The 21,412-nt window shown below is 41.4% G+C and overlaps 1 protein-coding gene across 1 annotated transcript in view; it reads right to left on the bottom strand.

The window, feature by feature from the left end:
- Window positions 1-21,412, bottom strand: part of LOC148507539 (uncharacterized) — a 662,982-nt gene that overhangs the window by 487,720 nt on the left and 153,850 nt on the right. The window contains exons 38-42 of the mRNA XM_088445856.1: window positions 17,195-17,321; window positions 8,142-8,257; window positions 7,373-7,477; window positions 5,527-5,670; window positions 2,105-2,234 (exon numbers count right to left, since the gene is read on the bottom strand). Coding sequence (XP_088301982.1) covers window positions 2,105-2,234; window positions 5,527-5,670; window positions 7,373-7,477; window positions 8,142-8,257; window positions 17,195-17,321 — 622 coding nt within the window. The remainder of the gene's footprint in view (window positions 1-2,104; window positions 2,235-5,526; window positions 5,671-7,372; window positions 7,478-8,141; window positions 8,258-17,194; window positions 17,322-21,412) is intronic.

Genomic DNA, 21,412 nt, shown 5'->3' with positions numbered 1-21,412 from the left:
GTACAGGAGATTGCGTCATTTACCTGGGGTAAAAATAGCACCAGGATGCACTATGGGAAAAAAGCAAGCATCAGGAGGCATTGTGATGCTCTAGGCAGTGGTTCTGCTGGGAAACCTTGGGTGTTGTCATTCATGTAGATGTTACTTTGACACATACTGTACAGTACCACCTACCTAATCATTGTTGCAGAACAAATACACCCCTTTATGGCAACAGAATTCCCTGATGTCAGAGGCCTCTTTCAGTAGGATAACTGCTGTGTCACACTGAAAACTTTGGCCTCTTTCAGTAGGATAACTGCCGTGTCACACTGAAAACTTTGGGCTCGATTCAATTCAACACGAACTGATTAGCGCCGGGAAGGAGCTTCCGGAGCTATTCAATTCTGCACGCTGTTATGTCGGGGAATACCCGTTCACCCGCCCCTCGCGCCTTAAACAGGGTGTTTATAGTCACGAGAACGGGCATTCTCCGACTCAACTTCTGGCGCGATGCTGGTTCCGTCGCGCTAAGGGCAGAAAACAGCATCGGATTTCTACTCGCATCACAGGAAGGATGCGAGAAGAAATCCTTAGTCTGGCTTAGCAGCGCGCTGAATTGAACAGCTCTGGGAGCTCATTCCCAGCGCTATTCAAATTGCGTTGAGATGAATTGAGTCCATTGTTCAGAAATGGTTTAAAGTACATTACAAAGAGTTCAAGGTGTTGACTTGAGCACCAAATTGCCCAGATCTCAATCCGATCGAGCATCTGTGGGATGTGCTTGAAAAACAAACTCAAGCCATGGAGGCCCCACCTCACAAATCTGCAGAGGTCGTGTGGAGTCCATGCCTCCACCCCTCAGAGCTGTTTTGGCTGCATGAGGGGGACCCACACAATATTAGGCAGGTGGTTTTAATATTATGGTTGGTCTGTGTATTCTTTGTGTGTACATGCAATGAGTGAGATGAGTACAAAACACTCGTAGATACTTTATGATGCACATGAAACCCGCAGCGCATGCACGATTTGTGAAAAATCTATTTATCCATCCATCGTGTAATTCAGAATCAGGTCCTTAATGTGTTAATTCATAAAAGAATTAAATCAGATATAGTAAGAGCTCTTTATAAGTCAAAAGTGAATTAATGTGCATACGTATAATTTAATATTAAACTAGCATAGCTGTTAGAATTAATTCTCTTATTTTTAATATTACATATACTGGCATTTGTTAAAGAGAAATGCAATTAGGTATTTCATTGCTAGATTCTGCAAATAATTTGAAAATAAAATCCGCTTAAAATGTTTCCTGGTGCAAATGCAATTAAATAACTCAACCTCTGCTTGATTAATCCTAGTGACCATCACAGTCGTTTTGAAATTACCATCTGCTTTCCCTGTATGCTTCCATGATAATCAGATATGCATTGTACACAATTAGCACGACACAACCTCCATGTTCAATCTAAAATGTTATTTTATTATGAAAAGATTTCATCTGCACTCTAGCCCCACAGCTGCCAAAATGTCCACAAGACTTATTTGTAGTACTGTAACAGCTAATTGAAATTGTATTACAATAATGGAAAGGATTCCCTTTAACATTAAATCACTGTAGCTGGAGATTTTACAAATTAGCCCATGGTCATGGCCTGTGCTGGAAACACATCCAGTGTAGAAAAATGTAATCCTTCATATTAACAATGGCTAAGATTTACTGCTAAAGACAATAGTTTTTGAAGCTATTTCTCTTGTCTGGCAAACAGGAAATTGTAAAAGGCGTAATGTTTCTTTGTAAAAATAGGAGCTATATTTTTTATCTTCCCTTTATGTGTATGTCATATAAACATTAAAAGATGAATGTATAAAAATACAATATAATAGTTACTATGATGGTGAAGTGTGGAATCAGCGAGTCAGGGATTTTTTTTACATGTTGAATTTCCTGATCTGCCACCAGATCGCGGATCATTGATGACCGCCGATCAGCGAGTCGGATGATTAGGTCAGGTCAGCGGAATAGGGAATTGGTGCCGTAGATTTATGGCACGCATTACCGTTCTTTTTATGAAATAAATAAATAGGGATAGCTAGATAAGAAATGGGATGGAAAGGCCTGTACCTGCGGAAGCAAGTCCTTTGCAGACGTCTTGCAGAATGCTGTGATCAAAAGTTTTTGTGCAGTTAAAACAGAAAAGAGGTTTTCCAAGTGCAAGTGCTAATTCTCGGATGGTAGACTTTTTTCCAGAAGCCTAGTTAACAAAAGTCAAAATATATATATTAACAGCAAATAAATTATTTACAATTGTAAATACAAAGACCTCTAGTTTAAGAACGGCTTTAGATTATTTAGCCACAAAATTGTTTTTATTTTTTAAATTCAATTAAGTGAAGAGCATATTTTCATAGTTACCAATGGCATTACCCACCAGTGTCCATAAGTCTACATTGTGGCACTACTCCTCTACCACCCACCAGTGTGAATAGATCACCCCCACCAGGTGCATAAGCCTCCCCTCCTGTGGCATTACTCTGCTGCAGCTGATTTCTGCACTTGCAGATTATTGTATAATAGTATTTCATTTTTAATAGGTTTCTTAAATAGTTATTATACTGCACAATGGATGGCACTGGGCCTTGTTTCTTGGGTGCCTTTAGCCTAAGGATATTCCCACAGGATTAATCACCAGATCCAATATTTAAACATTCATCTGCAAAGCTGTCAACTCCCCATAAAAGAAAGAGAAGAAGCCATTTTGAACTTTGAGAGATTTGTTGTAATTGTTATTTAGGGGTCTATTCATCATTACATAATTATCACTTGTGATAATTATGTTTTAAACTGGCTGCAAGTTTAAAAAACTGACTGTTCGGAGGCATTCATCAGGCCTCATTAACTAAAGTATCACTTCTAAAAAGCTGCTCTTTTTGCAGAGTCAGCTTTTCAGAAAAGTGATACTTTTCCCCCTATACTTGCTGTGTCCCTAAGGATTTCCCCACCGCCGCTGTCTGTGCCCCCCACAACCAGCATGGGCTGCCGACATCTGCTGCTGTGTCCTGTAACCTCTCCGTATTGTCCACTCTGTCCTCACACTCCACTTGCGCTCCGCCCTCCCTGTTTCCACTCACCTGTCTTCTCCTCTCACTTCCCAGAGTGGCACCATGGAGCCTGGACGGGAAGGTTATCTGGGGGGGGGTATATTATCTCAGGATGGTGTTCAGTAACACCATCAAGTTTATGCAATCTCAGAAAAAAATGTATTTTGTATAAATTAAATAAAGATGAATAGATCCCTTACTGTGATATCATAAGCACAGGATACAGTATTTTATTTGTTTTCTATATATATATATATATATATATATATATATATACACAGTATATATACATACAGTCCGGTCCATAAATATTGGGACATTGACAGAATTTTCAGATTTTGGCCTCTATTCACCACCACAATGGTTTTGAAATGAAACAAACAAGATGTGCTTTAACTGCAGACTTTCAGATTTAATTTGAGGGTAATTACATCCAAATCGGGTGAATGGTGTAGGAATTACAACAGTTTCAATATGTGCCTCTCACTTTTTAAGGGGCCAAAAGTAATGGGACTATCAACTCAAAAGCTATTTCATGGACAGGTGTGGGCTATTCCCTCGTTATTTCATTATCAATTAAGCAGGTAAAAGGTCTGGAGTTGATTCTAGGTGTAACATTTGCATTTGGAATCAGTTGCTGTCGACTCTCAATATGAGATCCAAAGAGCTGTCACTATCAGTGAAGCAAGCCATCATTAGGCTGAAAAATCAAAACAAACCCATCAGAGAGATAGCAAAAACATTAGGTGTGGCCAAATCAACTGTTTGGAAAATTCTTAAAAAGAAAGAACGCACCGGAGAGCTAAGCAACACCAAAAGACCTGGAACACCACGGAAAACAACTGTGGTGGATGACAAAATAATTATTTCCCTGGTGAAGAAAAACCCCTTCACAACAGTTGGTCAAATCAAGAACACTCTCCAGGAGGTAGATGTATATGTGTCAAAGTCAACAATCAAGAGAAGACTTCACAAGAGTGAATATAGAGGGTTCACCACAAGATGTAAACCATTGGTGAGCCACAAAAACAGGAAGACCAGATTAGAGTTTGCCAAACAACATCTAAAAAAGCCATTACAATTCTGGAACAACATCCTATGGACAGATGAGACAAAGATCAACTTGAACCAGAGTGATGGGAAGAGAAGAGAAGGAAAGGAACTGCTCATGATCCAAAACATACCACCTCATCAGTGAAGCATGGTGGTGGTAGTGTCATGTTGTGGGCATGTATGGCTGCCAATGGAACAGGTTCCCTTGTATTTATTGATGATGTGACTGCTGACAAAAGCAGCAGAATGAATTCTGAAGTGTTTCGGGCAATATTATATGCTCATATTCATTCAAATGCTTCAGAACTCATTGGACGGCGCTTCACAGTGCAGATGGACAATGACCCGAAGCATACTGCAAAAGCAACCAAAGAGTTTTTTAAGGCTAAAAAGTGGAATGTTATGCAATGGCCAAGTCAATCCCCTGACCTGAATCCGATTGAGCATGCATTTCACTTGATGAAGACAAAACTGAAGGGAAAATGCCCCAAGAACAAGAAGGAACTGAAGACATTTGCAGTAGAGGCCTGGAAGAGCATCACCAGGGATGAAACCCAGCGTCTGGTGATGTCTATGTGTTCCAGACTTCAGGCTGTAATTGCCTGCAAAGGATTTGGAACAAAGTATTAAAAAGTGAAAGTTAGATTTAGGATTGTTTAGTTTGTCCCATTACTTTTGGCCCCTTAAAAAGTGGGAGGCACATATAGAAACCGTTGTAATTCCTACACCGTTCACCTGATTTGGATGTAATTACCCTCAAATTAAATCTGAAAGTCTGCAGTTAATTCACATCTTGTTTGTTTCATTTCAAAGCCATTGTGGTGGTGAATAGAGGACAAAATATGAAAATTCTGTAAATGTCCCAATATTTATGCACCTGACTGTATATATATATACACACATACAAGCTCTGTTGCTCGGCACTCCGGATGAGGAAGTACAACAGGGTGTCCTCCTAAGTAAAGATATGCAATAAATTCCTATAGTGTGGTATGGCAACCACACAAAATAAGGAAAGAGACGGCACTCCTGAATTCAGTGAAGAAAAAAGTGTATATTCAAAGCATCCTAGGCATAATATATAACCTTCAAGTATGACACAATGACACAGTCTGTGTGCTTTCCAGCATTTCAGTTTATTACAAACGTTCCTCAGGTACAAACAAGAGACACATAGTTGTGAGAGTGTGCTAGCCCCATCATTTCCAAAACCTCCAAGATGTTATCACCTTTTACCTACCCATAGGACATGTTCATATTCTGCAGATGCCAGGAAGAAGTAGTGGCTGTAATGGGCTATGTTTCAGAGGATGTATGCATCACTTATTTTGCTTCAGTGACAATGAATGAGACTAATCAATGACAAAGCATTTTCTGGTTATGGAAGCTTACCTGTGGTCCAATACACAAAGCATCAATTCCAGAATAAACAGCGCCCATAACACTTAGAAAGATCCGTTCAGTTAGTGGTGTGATGAGAATATGCTCAGCTGACCCTTGGTATTCATAACCATAGTGAATTTCAGAGTCACCAATCTGTGCACAATAAGTAAATTAGCAACAAATTTTCATATGTGTAACACAACATTTTCTTGATAAAAAAAAATCCACATTCTTATTAGTCACACTTGTGTCAATTTAGATTTCAAAGTTAAAATGCATGCACAAATATTTTCACATTATTTGCAGGAGGGTGGACTGTACTATGAATGTCAAAACTCTGTACAATTAGAAAAACATTCAGAAATTGGTCCATGTGTGCTGCCAGATTTCCGAGAAAATGTGTCTGTTTTGTTACATCATGTTTTGTTTTTTACACAGCTGTAACTGTTTTTACTTGAAGCAGGTAGATCTGTAATCAAGACGGCAACATATACATTGGGTGCAATATTTGGCATCTTCTGATGGGATAATGCTGGTTGCACACTTTCCAAATATAACAAATTCTGTTGGTCAGTCCCGATTTGAGGAGTATGTCCTGCTGTCCCACGATTGGGACTATCAGTCCGATTAGAAAAGGGTTGTAAGCAGTGGCAGCTCTTACCTTCCTTGAGGAGGGGGACTAACCACCGTGCTGCTTTCCAGTCCTAGAGGCCCATTTATCAAAGGGAATTTGAGGTAAATTTCCAGAAAACACCTGTTTTCGGGGGTTTACCTCAAATACTAAGTATCCCCCGGATGTATGAAGATCCCTCCGCCGGCAATGGGCGCTGCTCATGTGCAGTCCGTGGGACTGCGCATGCGCAGCAGCCTCCGGCCACATCGCCAAAACGGCCTCCTTTCGGAGCCCGTCACCCTGCATGTGCCGGATCATACATTCGGCCGCTATGATCGCATGTGTGGTACTGCACACAAACACAGGCAGCGCGGTGCATGAGCACAATCCCTACTTCTAGGGACTGCATCAGCTACAGCCCCTAGGAGCCAGGTAAGGCAGGATTGTGGCTTCCCACTGGAAGCACACTCTCTGTTAATTGCGGCCTGGATTGGCAGTCCCAGGGGGAGAGAACACATCCCCTGGGACTGCCTGTCCTATGTGTGATTGTAGCAGGTAAGTTCCAGATGACCAATGGAAGACTGAGATGTTTCAAACAAGTAAGCTGTTATTCCAGACTTGAAAAGGCAGAGCCAGTGTAATGGCTTTTTACAGAAGGCAAACAACACTTCAGGAACAACAATGCAGCACAGCCAGGGTTCAGGTTGTCCAGCATAGAGGGCTGCCAAAGATGCAACCTTTCACTCACATTCCCCCTGACTAAACCTTCTAACGAGGTTTTTATACCTCTAGTTGTCTTAATTGAGGAAAGGTTGTGGTTCCTCCCTGGCTACAGGAGATTAACCCTTTCCTCAGAAAGAGAGTGTGGGAAAGACCCACTCTGTCACAGTGATTGGCAGGTAGGGCTTCCAATGGGAAGTCACTGCCAGTACAGTCAGTGCACTCATGGACTGCAACAGGCTCATTGGAGGTGGCAAACTATACTTGGGAGCTGCAGTCCTGTAGCCCCTATGAATAATCTGCCACTGATTGTAAGGTATTTGCCAGCCGCACACGTAACTGCACAAAAATAAGTGCACCTCTTTTGTATAAGTTTTAGATATCATTTATCAGGAGCACAAATACAGATTTCACCATGTTTACAAACAGTTTGTAGCATAATTTACATTAATTGATGTCTACAGTACATGCAAATAATTTTTTTATCCTCTGCTTATAGAGTAGTTATTCTGATTCCTTTACCTTCACAACAGTGTTCTTAGTCCTGTCATCATATTCATAACATAATGGCTGCTTCTGTCTCCATATAGGCTCTGTTTCTGACAGGATTTGACTTGCAACATCACGCTAAAATTACAGAAACATCAGATTATCCCAAATACTGTCATCCAGGAAAAAAAGAAATTTGAGAACACAATTCAATGTGACTGTACTAAACCTTGTTACATTTGGATCAATTGAAATATGATGTATATCACTTACTATGTTTCTCCTCTCCTTTAGGAATATGTGCTTATTTATGGGTCTAGTTTACTTATTGCAGCAACAGAAAATCAGTTATTGCCGCATTTACTTACAAAATATGGCGGAGCAGATAAGTGATACTGGCTAACGACGGCAAGACTTCTTCATTAAACTGCGAATGCGTTACTCGATTTACATCAAATCACAGCATCAAGCCCAGCCCACTTCACTACAGAGATAGGTGGAAAGCAGGAGGATGGGCTGCTATTGCAGGGGAACTCTCCAAAATTAAAGAATTACATAGAAATTTCAAATATTTTGAAAAAGATATGTTTTTAGACCAAGCTTATCCAAGCAACTTGCAGTAATGGCCATCGTTAACACAAGTGTTTTTAATGGCAGGTTATGTTACTTACACGTTATTCACTAACATTTCTTGTTTGTTTATAACATACACTTTCAAATTTGTCAAAATATTTTGCTCCTAAACAGATGCTAAAATGTGATTATGCTGAGGAACATTATATATAAATAATATAGCAGCAACCTGGTATAAAAGTAGAAGGATGTGATTGGTGAGTTTCACTGCATCCCCTGCAGACAATGTGGGTTTCGGAGCTGGCAGGATGGTATGTTGTCCCTTTCCCAAGTGCTCACTTTCATCTGGGAGACATCAGAAACAGAGCTCAGGTTATTGTCTCAGAAACATCAAGGTTATTTGTGAAACAGGAGCAATTGTATTATTTGTAAATTTCACTGTTTATTATATTAATATTCCACAGCTTTATATTCTTTTTTTTTATAGATTTTATTCCATTTGACGGACTGTGTGAATGTTATTAGAGATCACTGTATAGTCACAATTTCTCTTACATAGGCCCCTATTTACTACAATCCCTTTTCAAATGCAGTTGTAGTGTTATCATTTTACCTAAATTTGCACTGCGAATTTAGGAACTATCACAAGAATGTAATAACATTATCAGACAGGGACATGGTCTTGCGAGAATGCTCTGTCCTTACGAATCAACACCGCACATGAGCTGATCACAGGGGGCCGTCTCCTGGATCTGCTTTTCCTGTCAGAGCAGGAGTCTGGGAACCGAGGGGGAAACCCTGCTTAACGCCATCTCCAGATGGCATTATTATAGCAGGGTTCCCACCATGTATTTTTTCACAATTCTCCCTTAGTACATTTCAAACAGATTGTATTCCCCATTACAAGTATGGGAAATGCAATCTGCTTACTAAACAAATGCGAATTCAAGGGTTTGGAGTAGTGTTTCGGAAAAACTGGTCCAAAAGCCCTTTAATACATTTCAGTGAAACTAAAATAATGTGAAAAGGATTTGAAACACCCATTTTCACATTATTTTAGTAAAAAATAGATTGATAATAGAGCCCTTAATCTCCTATGCAGCATTACACTTCGTTGCACTTAGCCCCTACTGCCACACACTGCAAATATGGAAATAGACAAGGTGGTTACAAGTTTATGTGGTGCACAAACTGAATAGAATGTTTCCAGACCAAACGCTATAGTTATACATAATTATAAGGTATGTAAGAGCTGACTGATATACCAGGGCAGTTGCGTAACTAGGGTATTTGGAGCCCAGGGCAAATTTGGAAAGGGAGCCCCCCCCCCCAACATCCCGATATGTGTGCGCGCCTAAGGCATGCGCGAAAAAAAATGGGCGTGGTCACTTAAAAATGGGGCGTGTCAACATGACACACCCCTTTATTTTCACGCTGAACATTCCTATCCATATGCACCTTAACCCCAGTAGTACCCCTTATACAGTACCCCCAGTATGCAGTTGTGGTCCCTCTTATGCAGGCCCATAGTAGTGCCCCTTATACAGTATCCCCAGTAGTGGTCCCCCTTATACAGCCCCCAATTAGTTCCCCTTACTCAGTGCCCCCAGTAGCAGTCCCCACAATGTAGTGTTCCCCCTTATGCAGTGCCCCCAGTAGCAGTCCCCACAATGCAGTGCACCCAGTAGTGGTATCCCCTTATGCAGTGCCCTTTATACAGTGCCCCCAGTAGTAGTCCCCCCCTATGCAGTGCCCTTTATATAGTGCCCCCAGCAGTAGTCCCCCCCCATGCAGTTTTCCCAGTAGTGGTACCCCTTATGCAGGCACCCAGTAGTGATCCCCCCCATATCTAGTGCCCCCTGTAGTGGTCCCCGCAGTGCCCCTAGCAGTAAGCCCCTTATATAGTGCCCACAGCAGTAGTCCCCCCCCTCCCATGCAGTACCCCTAGCAGTAAGCCCCTTATATAGTGGTCCCCCTGATGCAGGCCCCCAGTAGTGACCCCCCCATCCAGTGGTCCCTGTAGTGGTCCTTCCTGTTATTGCCCCCAGTTGTGGTCCCCCCCAGTGCAGTGCCCCTAGTAGTAGGCCCCTTTTATAATGCCCCCAGTAGTAGTTCCCCCTCCCAAGTAGTGGTCCCCAGTTGAGGTTCCCCCTCCCGATTAAGTGCCCCCTGTAATAGCCCCCCCCCAGTAGAGGTCCTCCCAATAATGGTGCCCCCAGTAATAGCCCCCCCAATAGAGGTCCTCCCAATAATGGTGCCCCCAGTAGTAGCCACCCCCCCGTTGTGCCCCCACCCCAGTAGAGGTCCCCCCAGTGGTAGCCAACCCCCTCCCCCGTTGTGCCCCCAGTAGTGCTGACAGGTTTTTTTTTTAAATACATCAAAACATACTTACCTGAATCCACGCTGCTGCTCCTGACCGCGACACCTCTCCCGCCGCCGCCGCCCGCTAGTCCTCCCGGGCTGGCGCGCTCAGCATAATGGGAGAGACGGCATCGGAAGCCTAGCGCCGGTCCTGTGTAAATGTGTAGCGCTGACCGCAGTGAGGTCACTCACTGCGGTCGGCGCTACACTGGTGGCTAACTAGGGCGGGTCGGACCATGGCCGGCGGTGCCCCCCCCCGCCGCCGGTCCCACGGCGCCCAGGGCACGCACCCTGCTCGCCCTGCCCTAGTTATGCCACTGTACCAGGGTAATAATGTTACACATAAGAATACTGCTTAGTATTTTCAATTAGTTAATGAAATGGGTCATTGTTCACTGAAATTAAATTGTGGTAAAAGTGTGAGTAGATGAGACAAGATACAGGGGGTGGCTTAATACTGTAAAATGTATAAATAATTGTAGGGAAATGGTAAAATTTGAGATGCGTGCCTGCTGCTTATTGGAATCAAAACTTATTTTAATTATATTATTAAAATTAATTTGATTGGATGGCAAACTTTAGGCACATTAAAATGCAGGTATTGCAGGTATTTTTAAAGTGCATTTAATTAGGGTCAGGGTCCCTTTTGGATATCAATCTTTAACTTCTACTTGTATGAATGTCCTCAGTATCAAGTAGGCAGGTATAAAACAAAATGTGGTCAATCAGGCCATTGGTATGCACATAGCAGAACAGAATATTTTAAAAGATGAAGGTGCCAACCTTGTGGGAAGTAGTGTCCTGTCCACTCTTCATATTATATAAGCAAGGAGAGACCTTTAAACACACCTTGAAAATGACCCCAGGATATGGGTCAAAACGTGTAGGAGGTATGGCGACACTTGGCTGTAGCAGAAGGACATTTACCCGGTGACTAGAACGGAGACCTGTGCAGTGTCCGGAAACTACACGGTTGTATACCAACACATGCTTATAAGGACGGCCCGTTGACAGCTCTTTTTTTCACTTGGTAATTGTTACCTTTGCAGCCACTGGGGGATTCTGTCAGGACTGTGACTATTTCAGTAGGTAAAGATAAACTACATTTGCCAAAGTTCCATTGTGGTCATTGGAGGAGCTCGCCTGGTTGCCGGTGTTCTCCACATACAGGGGATAAAGAGTAAAAATGATCATCTGCCTCAAAGGTGTTGTCAGGTTGTGGGATTTCTGATTGCTTGTTATTTCAAATCTGATTTCATTTGGGTCACATATTGTGAACTTTCTATGGATTACAGACCTCTAGTATAAAGCCTGTTACTAACTGTGTCTCAGTGTCTGTGCAACAGATTACTTTCAGGTCTTCTTGGACTCCTGCCAGATCCCTGCTGTGCCTGTGGTTTGCTGTGGACAATGCCATATCTCTGCCCGTGTTCCGGTTAAACTTCTGATACTGGTTTCCAGCCGCACTACAGAGCTCAGCATTGCCATTGCCTAAGTATTGTTGTTCTGCTCCAGTGCTGTGGTTGCATTCCCTGCTGGATTATTTACTCTGCCTGTTGTCTTCTACTTCCATGGACATTGAACTCACCTTTACTACAGTTGTCAACTGCACCGTTACAGTTATCGTCGACGGACCCTTCGTGCATCGCGGGGCTCAACCCTGCTCCGGTTCCCCGTCACGCCACAGGGCCCCTCACTACATCGCAGGGCTCAACCCCGCTCCGGATCCTCGTCACACTGTAGGGCTCAACCCTGCTCCGGACCTTCACCGCATCGCAGGGCTCAACCCTGTCCCGGATCTTCGTTACATCACAGGGCTCAACCCTGCTCCGGCTCTTCACTACATCACAGGGCTTAACCCTACTCCATATCTTCACTGCATTGCAGGGCTCAACCCTGTTACGGATCTTCACTGCATCACAGGGTTCAACCCTGCCTCACATCACAGGGCTCAACCCTGCCTCGTATTTTCACCACGTCTCAGGACTCAACCCTGTTCCGGATCTTCATTACATTGCTCAACCCTGTTCCAGATTTTCATCACACTACTGGGCTTAACCCTAGTAACGTTCTTTATACCATCCTGAGGTCTTAGCCTCATATTGGACTCGAGGTTCCACATTAGTATCAGAGACTTTATTTACATATGGGGGTTTACTCCTATATTGACTACTGCATATCTGAACTTCTGTGTTGTTGAGACTTTATGTGAAACGTTGCTATATATTTTGCCTGTGAATAAATTCTATTTACTTTTATTCCATGTTACTGGATTCCATGAAAAGGTCATTCCTACAACCACCTCAGTTTATAGTGCCCAGTAGGCCTGACTCCTTCTAGGAGTCTCAAGTGTCGGCAGCCGTGACAGATTCCCTTTTTTCATGCAATATCTGTCGAATGATGTTCTTTTGTTTTTTTATGTATACTGTATATTAAACTGTGCTTCACTATATTTTCCCTCTCTCCCGTTTATTTGTGGGGACGGAATGGTGACTCATGAGAGGAATATGCAGAGGGATTGAAGCATACGTCCAGAATAAGATTGTCTTCCAGAGGAACTGTTGTAAAGTATTTTGTAGCGCAGGTTGAAGTGATTGCTATCTTTTGTACAAGGACCGAGGTGTATGTGTCATGATGTAGAGGAATGGTGGGGCAATGAAGAAATGTAAACAGTTAATGGAAGGAGCAGGGTTCCCCAATATCACAGAGTAGTTATCAAACTACTAAATGTGATGTCAGAAAATGTGGGTGTCAAACTCACTTCTAAATGACATAAAGTTTATACATTTTATTTGTTTGTCATTTTATATGAAATATGCAGAGTAGTTTTTTCTTTGCTAATGACATTGAATATATACATGTGTGTCATCTCTTCAGCTTGTTTGTTGCATGCACTTACTCTGTTTAAGCTCCACCTTGTGGTCAGTCTGATATCTGCATGGTTTGAGCCTACCATAGCAGCATTCCAAAGCACCCTGGGTAGATGATAGTGCAGATCTCCCTTTTTAGATTCTACATGGTCACTACTAGAGGTGCAACTATATTCTCCACTCAGTATCAACATCAGTGGTAAAAACTCTGACCTACATTGGCTACTATTAGATCTGCAGACAGTTTAGAATTCAGCTATATTGTGTTAATAGCCAGTACATTATTACACCGTGCAGTGTCTATGGGATGTATTTCATGTTGTTGCATATATTTCCATATTTCATGCTGTACCTATTGTATGTTTTTACATACTGCAACTCCATTCCAACATTTGTTTGTATTCCAGTTTTACTAGTTCTCTTCTTGAGTCCTATTACTACCATAAACACCATTTTTCAGATTTTCACATCTAGATTGAATTTATTAATAAGCAGGAGTGGTTATGCTGTATGCCTTATAATATTTTATTGTATAGAAATTGCCATTAGTACTATCTACAGTCTTTAAGTCCTAAATGTTTGGTATGTGCTACATGTTTGTTTAAGCCATTTTATTTATTAACAGTTTCTTATATTTATTAACAGTTTCTTATATAGCGCAGCATATTCCGTTGCGCTTTACAATTTTATTGCTAGGTCTGTATTGGCTTTCCAGTGGTCGGTTGTCATTAATTAGGATGCACACTTGGCTACATCTCTACTTACATATCATTTCACTAGGCTGCAGTTAGCATATTCATAAGTGCAGATTTCACAAGTAAAATAGAATTTAGGGAAAGTTTCAGCGTTACAACGGCGTTATACCGAAGTAAAACAGAAGGAGAACATTTCATCATCCAAAACTAAACTACAATCAACACTGCATATGGACACCTATGGAGCATCAAGTGTGAGTTCACTACCTCTTCACAACAAACACCTGCTGCCTGTATAACCAGGACATGCAACACTGAACTCCTTGTTTGATCATTGCAAAGAAATTACCACGTTACTTGCTACTATTTGTGCTCCCTCACTCTAGTCACTAAAAACTAACTTTATATTAACACCAATGCCAAGTAACCTCTTTAACCTTGCATATACGATCTGAGTTACCATTGCTTTTTGCCTAGCCTCACAATTTATTACTAACTTTCTAAACCCATTAGATCACATATATTCCCCTCAATAGAAAAAAACAAAAAAAAAACTTTTGGAATCGAGCATACATATTCATCAACAGTGTTCTTTCACAAGCATTTTTACAAATTCTTTAACACTGCTGTTCTCATACAGACACTATTCCTACTTCCAGCTTTCCTCCCCGTTGTTACCTCATGCACACCATGACCATGTTTTCTTTAAATTCTCCTTTTACTCAGTGCCTACCTAATCCTTTATTCTGCTCCCTGTTCCCACCTCTATCCTTCCCCCCTAGACTCCTCTATTTCTTCCTCCCCATGTCTCCTTTCTACTGCCTGTATTCCTCCCCTCTACTTCCCTCCCCTTCCTCTCCTGTTACTCCACTTTCATTCTTTTCTCCCCCACAATGGTCCTACTACCCTACCACTAAGCTCTGCACCCACCCTCTATCATCTCACTACACTTTCATTTGCATCACACTAAACTCCCTCCGTTTCCTACAAATGCATGCCATCTTTCTTGCCTACTGATTACTTCCTCCCACTCCCACCTCCAAGATCTCGCCCGTGCTGCTCCCTTCCTCTGGAACTCTTTCCCTCTCTCTATCAGACTCTCCACCTCTCTACAAATCTTCAAACAAGCTCTCAAGACTCACTACTTCAAAGCCTTTCAGTTCTCATCCTAACCTGCCGCTTACATGTTTCTTCCTCACTGTCTACCCTATCTGTGTCACCCCTGTCTGTATGCCCCTCCCCTTTAGAATGTAAGCTCTCACGAGCAGGGCCCTCTTCCCTCATGTGCTTCTCCTTCCCTCACTCATACGATCATCTACTCCAAACTCCCCACAAGGGCACCAAATACTTGGTAGCTGACGCCCTACTGATTATTCTGGGTGTTATGATTGCTATTGCATCAATGTTTATAAACTATGTTCTTATCCTATATTGTTTTGTACTGTAAGTTGCTGTTTTTGTGTTTGCTCATTTGTTTATGTACTTTGTGAGGCGCTGCGGAACACTTGTGGCGCCAAATAAATAAAGGATAATAATAATGTCACTTTATACTCAGGCCATAGGAAAGTTTATACAGAGGACAGAACAGTGTGAATTGTTGCTATTCTTAGAATGCTATTTGGTTACTAGGTATAGGCTTTCATTATATAAAATTATTATGAAAACTAAATATTGACGTTATAAAATTTTAGAATTTATTAGAGAACTTCTTTACATAAAGAATCCTGTGCAAAGCAACTGCTGGGACCTTCTGCCAGTGCTACCAGAGTGAGCATGGCTATGATATTGAATAGTGGTCTGCTGTTCCCATCAGTTTAGCCTGGAAATTCTGCTTGCCCCAGTGTTAAGGTGCGTACACACTTGATGATAATTTGAACGACTGAGCGATAACGATATCGTTATCGTTCAGTCGTTTACTATATCAGCCACTGTGTACGCTAGAACGATAACGATGAACGACCAACGATACTCGCTCCCGCAGGTCGTTGGTCATTGTCGTTCATCTCCCGAACATGCAGGCCAACCTGACAATATCGTTCATGATATCGTTCAGTGTGTGTGATCAATGTCGGGACACACTAGACTATATCGCTCATGGAGTGAATAGTCTAGTGTGTAATCACCGTTAGATATGATGAACTTCCTCTACATGCTGCTCTGCTTCGCAGTGGCCTTACCCAGAGACAGATAATCCATTATGCATCTTAGGGTCCAGTGGACACTGAAGGTACTAGATCACCTGTTTACAAGTTTTTTTCTGAGAAACGAGAGGGGATTGGGCTGTATTAACCCTTCGTCACCACCCCACCATATTAACCCTCCCTCATCACTCACTCTGAAGTTCAAACTCCCCTTCAATTTTTGTCTTTCCTGACAATAAATACATTATAGACAGAGCATGCCGCGGAGGAAGCTGCCAGGCTCTGCAGTTATGTATACGACATTGCGCTTCTGCTCCTCAGTGTGTTTGGGTCCATAGTTGTGCTGCTGGCACTATGCAGCACATCCTGCCTCCTAAACCTTAGTTCTGTAGGTGACCGTCTTAGTACAGAAAGTGGTAGGTAGTGGAGGTACTGCCCCTCATTGATATTTATGCAGAAACAGATGGTCAGTGTACACAGGTTCAAGAAACAGTAATAGCACAGACTGCATGCACAATAGTTTATTTGTAATAGAAGATCTGAAACACCCACACACAATGCCCATCCATACTGTATCTCCAGGGGTGTAAAGGATTCCTATGATGTTCCCGAGTTAGTACTGCGCTCACACACGTGAATGCAGTATTTTAAAACCAGATAAATACTGCTTGTATAAACAGGGCCTTACTTAGATTGTTGTCACAACAAATTGCACATATTTTAAAACTTGTTGCTGCTGATCCCAGCTTACAATAGAATATAAACCTTGTTGCCTCAGACAGGTTCACACCTGCACTCAAGCAAATCCAAATTCTTAATCAATATCCACAAACTGATTGACTTAAGGGCAAAGGGTAAAAACAAGTGTAGACAAAGTATAGTGATCTTTAAAGCTCATGTACTTGGCCTAGCAAGTGACTTTCATAAGGTATAATAAATGGCACATGTGCTAAGCTTTTACAAGCCAATTCCTTTCTGTTCAGCTTATTCTGTAGTGTTCCTTATTTCAAACCATTTTATATAAAGTACTCTTTCTGGGAAATGGCTGGATCACAGAACATTACAGCCTGTTTTAACACAAATGCACAACAGCACTTGCTAATGTTAAAAATGAAAATTCAGAACATTTTTAAAAGACTTTTATAGATATCTGACTCTCCAAGGATCCTGGAGCAGATCAATGGACGCCAACCAAGATCATTAAGTATGACTTACCTTGCCCATTTCCTTTCCTCTCTGCCTTTGAGGTTCTTTCAGAATGCAGCTGAATGTCTTTCTGGGGAATTTCATTTAATATTTTGGCAGCATACTCAATTCCTTCTGTCAGATCCTTAAGGCAGCACTATAAATAAATGGTAGAATATTTTATTGCTAGAGTCAGCAAAATGATTTTACTCAATGAGCTCCTAACTCAAACTACTATACAGTATTATGATTACTATTATTATGATTACCTCATTGGCAGCTGGTGAATTCAAACTGTGCAATGTTCTGCAAATGTCCTCAACACCACATGAATAAAATAATATGTTCTTTATTATATTTTAGCTATTAAGGACTGTGACCCCTACTTTCTGCAGCCCACTCAGCAGAGAAAAGCAGTACTCCGCTTTTCCTAACAAAACCAAGAAGTTTGAAATCATTGGTAGAGACTATTATCCTCTCAAAGAGTACTCAAATGGCTCATTTAATGAAATGGAAAAAAGAGTCAATATCCTATCAAGTAATATTAAATGCACATTTAATCTATACAGTTCCAAACTTGTCTGGCTACTACTGGAAAACATATGGAGAGATACTGTACAGTAGACAAATGTCACCTCTGTAGGTATCACAAATGGCTGGAATAGTTTGGTCATATCCATTCTTAAAGATTATTTTTACAATTACAATTTTGATTCTTGCAGGTACAGGTACAGGAAAAGGTGGTGCTACCATGGTAGCAGGGAGTGCAGCTGATATGAGGCCCGTGGAAAGTGTGTGGTTGGGAGCACCTATCCCATCAAAGTCCCACACAGTAGCAATGGGGTCAATTTCTCAATTTCTCAGATTTACTAGAGATCTTTACAGTGATCAGGTAATGGCTGCACTTACGATAACTGTACAGATTATGGGAATATCAGGGCCTATTGCAAGTTATGTTATTTCGAGGCTCTGTTATAATTCTGCCCACACAGATTAATAGGAGTTTTAATCCCACTCAGATTTGTGCAGTTTCATTAGTATGTACAACGATGATGGTATCCTGTTAGCAGGTAAAGTAATTACCGGGACAGGACATGGCTAAACAAAAGCCCTTTCATCCATGTTTGCATATAGATGACTTGGAGCTGGTTAGATTGTACAGATGTGTTCTCATACACTATTGCCGCAGTCACCCTAAACAGCCCTTGTCAGCATGCCAGGTCTCGTACGATTCAACTTGTGCCAAGCGTCTTTTCCGCATGAATATGCGTCTCAGTTGCAACGCAAATGCAACAAAACTACTTCACAAGACTGCACTGATTAATTTGATATGCAACACATCTGTATGTGACTGAGTCTGAATCAGAAAAAAAGAAGTTTCATATAAATGGATAAAGGGTAGAAATTTTGCTAAGGGGCCAACAACTATCTAGTTACACCAGTGCCTGTAGCCACAATCCACTAACTTCTAACCTAGGTTGAGATGTAGTGGCTTCTCTCTAAATTTGCATTTACCCTTTATGCAGGAAGACATTATTACTATCTACAAAATCATTAATGTGCAAGTCTAGTTAAGCATATTTTATATATATTTTCAAATAGAGAAATAAGATTTGTAATTGCTGCGGATTGCCATCAGCAATTGTACTTGTAGGTATTGATGTCTGGCAGGACATTTAGAGGTAATGGCAGCTGTAATAAATTGCACTACACCTAGCATTGTGCATACCATCTGGCACTGTTAAGTTGTCATATATTTCTGTTCTGATTGTTTATATTAATATCACATATTTATGGTTTCATCTACCTGGTTGCCTGAATGATCTGAGAACCCCACTTCCTCATATTCGTTGTCAAATGGGTTCTCCCTGACAGGGGCTCGATAACCGGTGCATCCGTGTCTAGTGCCATTTGTTATAGTTAAAGGAATTGATAGGGCAGCTTTACAAGACCCTGGCCAACAGATAAATTACACAGTAGGGCTTGGATCTAGTAGACATTCTGCCTGCAAACCTAAATTGTTTCAGAGTTTGCATCTTAAAAGCCCAACTGATACAGTCAAATGCTTTCTCTGCAATGAGAGAAAGAACCAAAGTTTGGGTTTACTTGGAGCTGATTGAGTGGATAAGACGGAATGAGCATGAAGTCCCAACAGGGCAGGTAAGTATATGGGAAAGATTTCTGGACTGCACATCCTGTAATATATATAATGGGAGGTGCTACCTGATGAGACTAATTGCAGGCACAAAAACAGACAAATCTCAGGTGCACAACTCCAAATGATTAATAATATATAAATGCAATAGAATTTTGCAATCAATAGAGGTTTTTAGCATAATCTTGGCCAAGGTTATGGGCCTACCCACCATATCCAGGTAACCTCTTTAGGGTAGGTCCCTAACATACTAGGATTCAAATCCAGAGTGAAGGACACCCCCAAACTGGCCCAGCTAAGCCACCCCAGCGCACCGCTATAGTAAGAAAAGTGCAGTGTAAAAGAGATAGTTAAGAGCAGCAACAGCTGCATTTAAAGAATGAAAATAAAAAAGTGAGGTACTTGTATAATAAACAAACACCTCTCCCCCCCAACCCTAACCATCCCTTAGCGGTGCCTAACCCTAACCTCCCCCCTAGTGCCTAACCCTAACCTTCCCCCGGGGGTGCCTAACCCTAATGGGTGCCTAACCCTAACCTACCCCAAGGGGTGCCTAACCTTAACCCTCCCTGCCTAGGGGTGCCTAACCCTAAACTCCCCCAAACCTAACCCTAACCACGCTACACTCCCTTAACCTACACCTCCCAGCTCGCGGCTAATGCTAAGGGCACCCCGGACTTATTGTACCTCGTTTGGGCTGGTGTCCTTTGGCGTTCTGGTGTTTCGACGCCTATCTTAACTCCCTTGTAGGGATTTTGATGTCGGAACTACATCCCGGATAAGACTAATGACTGGTTTGGTATTATTAAGGGTTTGAATGAAATGTCAAATTGGAGTTCAACATAGAAATGGCTTGGTAATGGGCACAGTTGGATGTATGCAGGGGTGGTTTAAGAGAAGAGGGGGCCCATGTGCAGTCTCCGTACAGGTCTTTTCCTCTCTCGCAGCACATATGTGAGTAGACTCTAGCATGTGCAGGTCTCCAGGAACATGGCATTCACGCCACGTTCCTGATGATTTCTCTACTGTCAATACTCAAATCTCTGGGAAAATGGCCGCAGCTATATTTTCCCTATGATTGTGCAGAACAGAAATGAGACTCCAGAGAGATGAGTACAATATATGGGTGCGCACTGCACACCCTGCACCCATTAATGACATGCCACTGGTTGTATGCTTGCCTTTTTTTGGCATAGTCAAAATGTTGGCCTCAAAAATATAGAATGCTGCATGAGATCCTTGTGCAGGGGCCATACTCATATTTTGCCAATTTTGGTATATGTGCTGCAAAAGCCAGAACTAGTTAATCATATTTTTTACTTCTTTTAAAAAAAGTGCAGTAGGTTAACTGTCCTTTAGTAAAAAGATTCAACAAATTCAATAAATATAAACGTTTTTACTTTAGAGCCTTTTGTGCTTTACATTTACTTTCAGACATATACAGTATATTATGCACATCAGCTAATTAATAACAAGATGCTTATACATGGTTATTTAATAATCAGTGTTACAAGTGTTAGATGGTTTTCCTATTTTACTAAAAAAATTTCACTGATATATTTTGACAGTTTATCAAGATAACAAAAATGTTGTCTCAGAGAATTGAGCTGTTATGAATATTTCTTTCCATGTCTCCTGGTAATATCGTGTTCTAACTAATTAGCATAGATGACAAGCTGTACAGAAGTGAGGAAGCAGAACACGGCTACAATAAAAACTTTATGGATAAGTGAATATTTTTCATTACAGAAAACCATTAGGAAAATGGATTATGGAGTGGATTGGTATTTAATACATAATCTACACCTAAAACAAGATCTGAAAACATTTTTTTTTACTGAAAATCTAATATATCTTGAGTTACGACCTGAAAAGCCCTATAGTGGGGAAAAAATGTCCCCCCCTCTCCCCCTATTTCTCAGATATAATTGATATTGGTTTTCTACAAAAGAATTAGTAGATTAATTTTCCAACGCTACTGTCACAGAAGTTCATTTTATCAGCCACCACTGAAAAATGTAACTTGACACAAATATTGATATTAATTATGGATCATATAAGTAGTGCTCATTATATTCATCTTCTGTCTTTAT

Source organism: Taudactylus pleione, unplaced genomic scaffold, assembly GCF_031769625.1.
Source record: "Taudactylus pleione unplaced genomic scaffold, aTauple2 ptg000391l, whole genome shotgun sequence".
Lineage (NCBI taxonomy): Eukaryota > Metazoa > Chordata > Amphibia > Anura > Myobatrachidae > Taudactylus > Taudactylus pleione.
The sequence above is the reverse complement of the archived record's forward strand: the minus strand, read 5'-3'. Positions and strand labels throughout refer to the sequence as shown.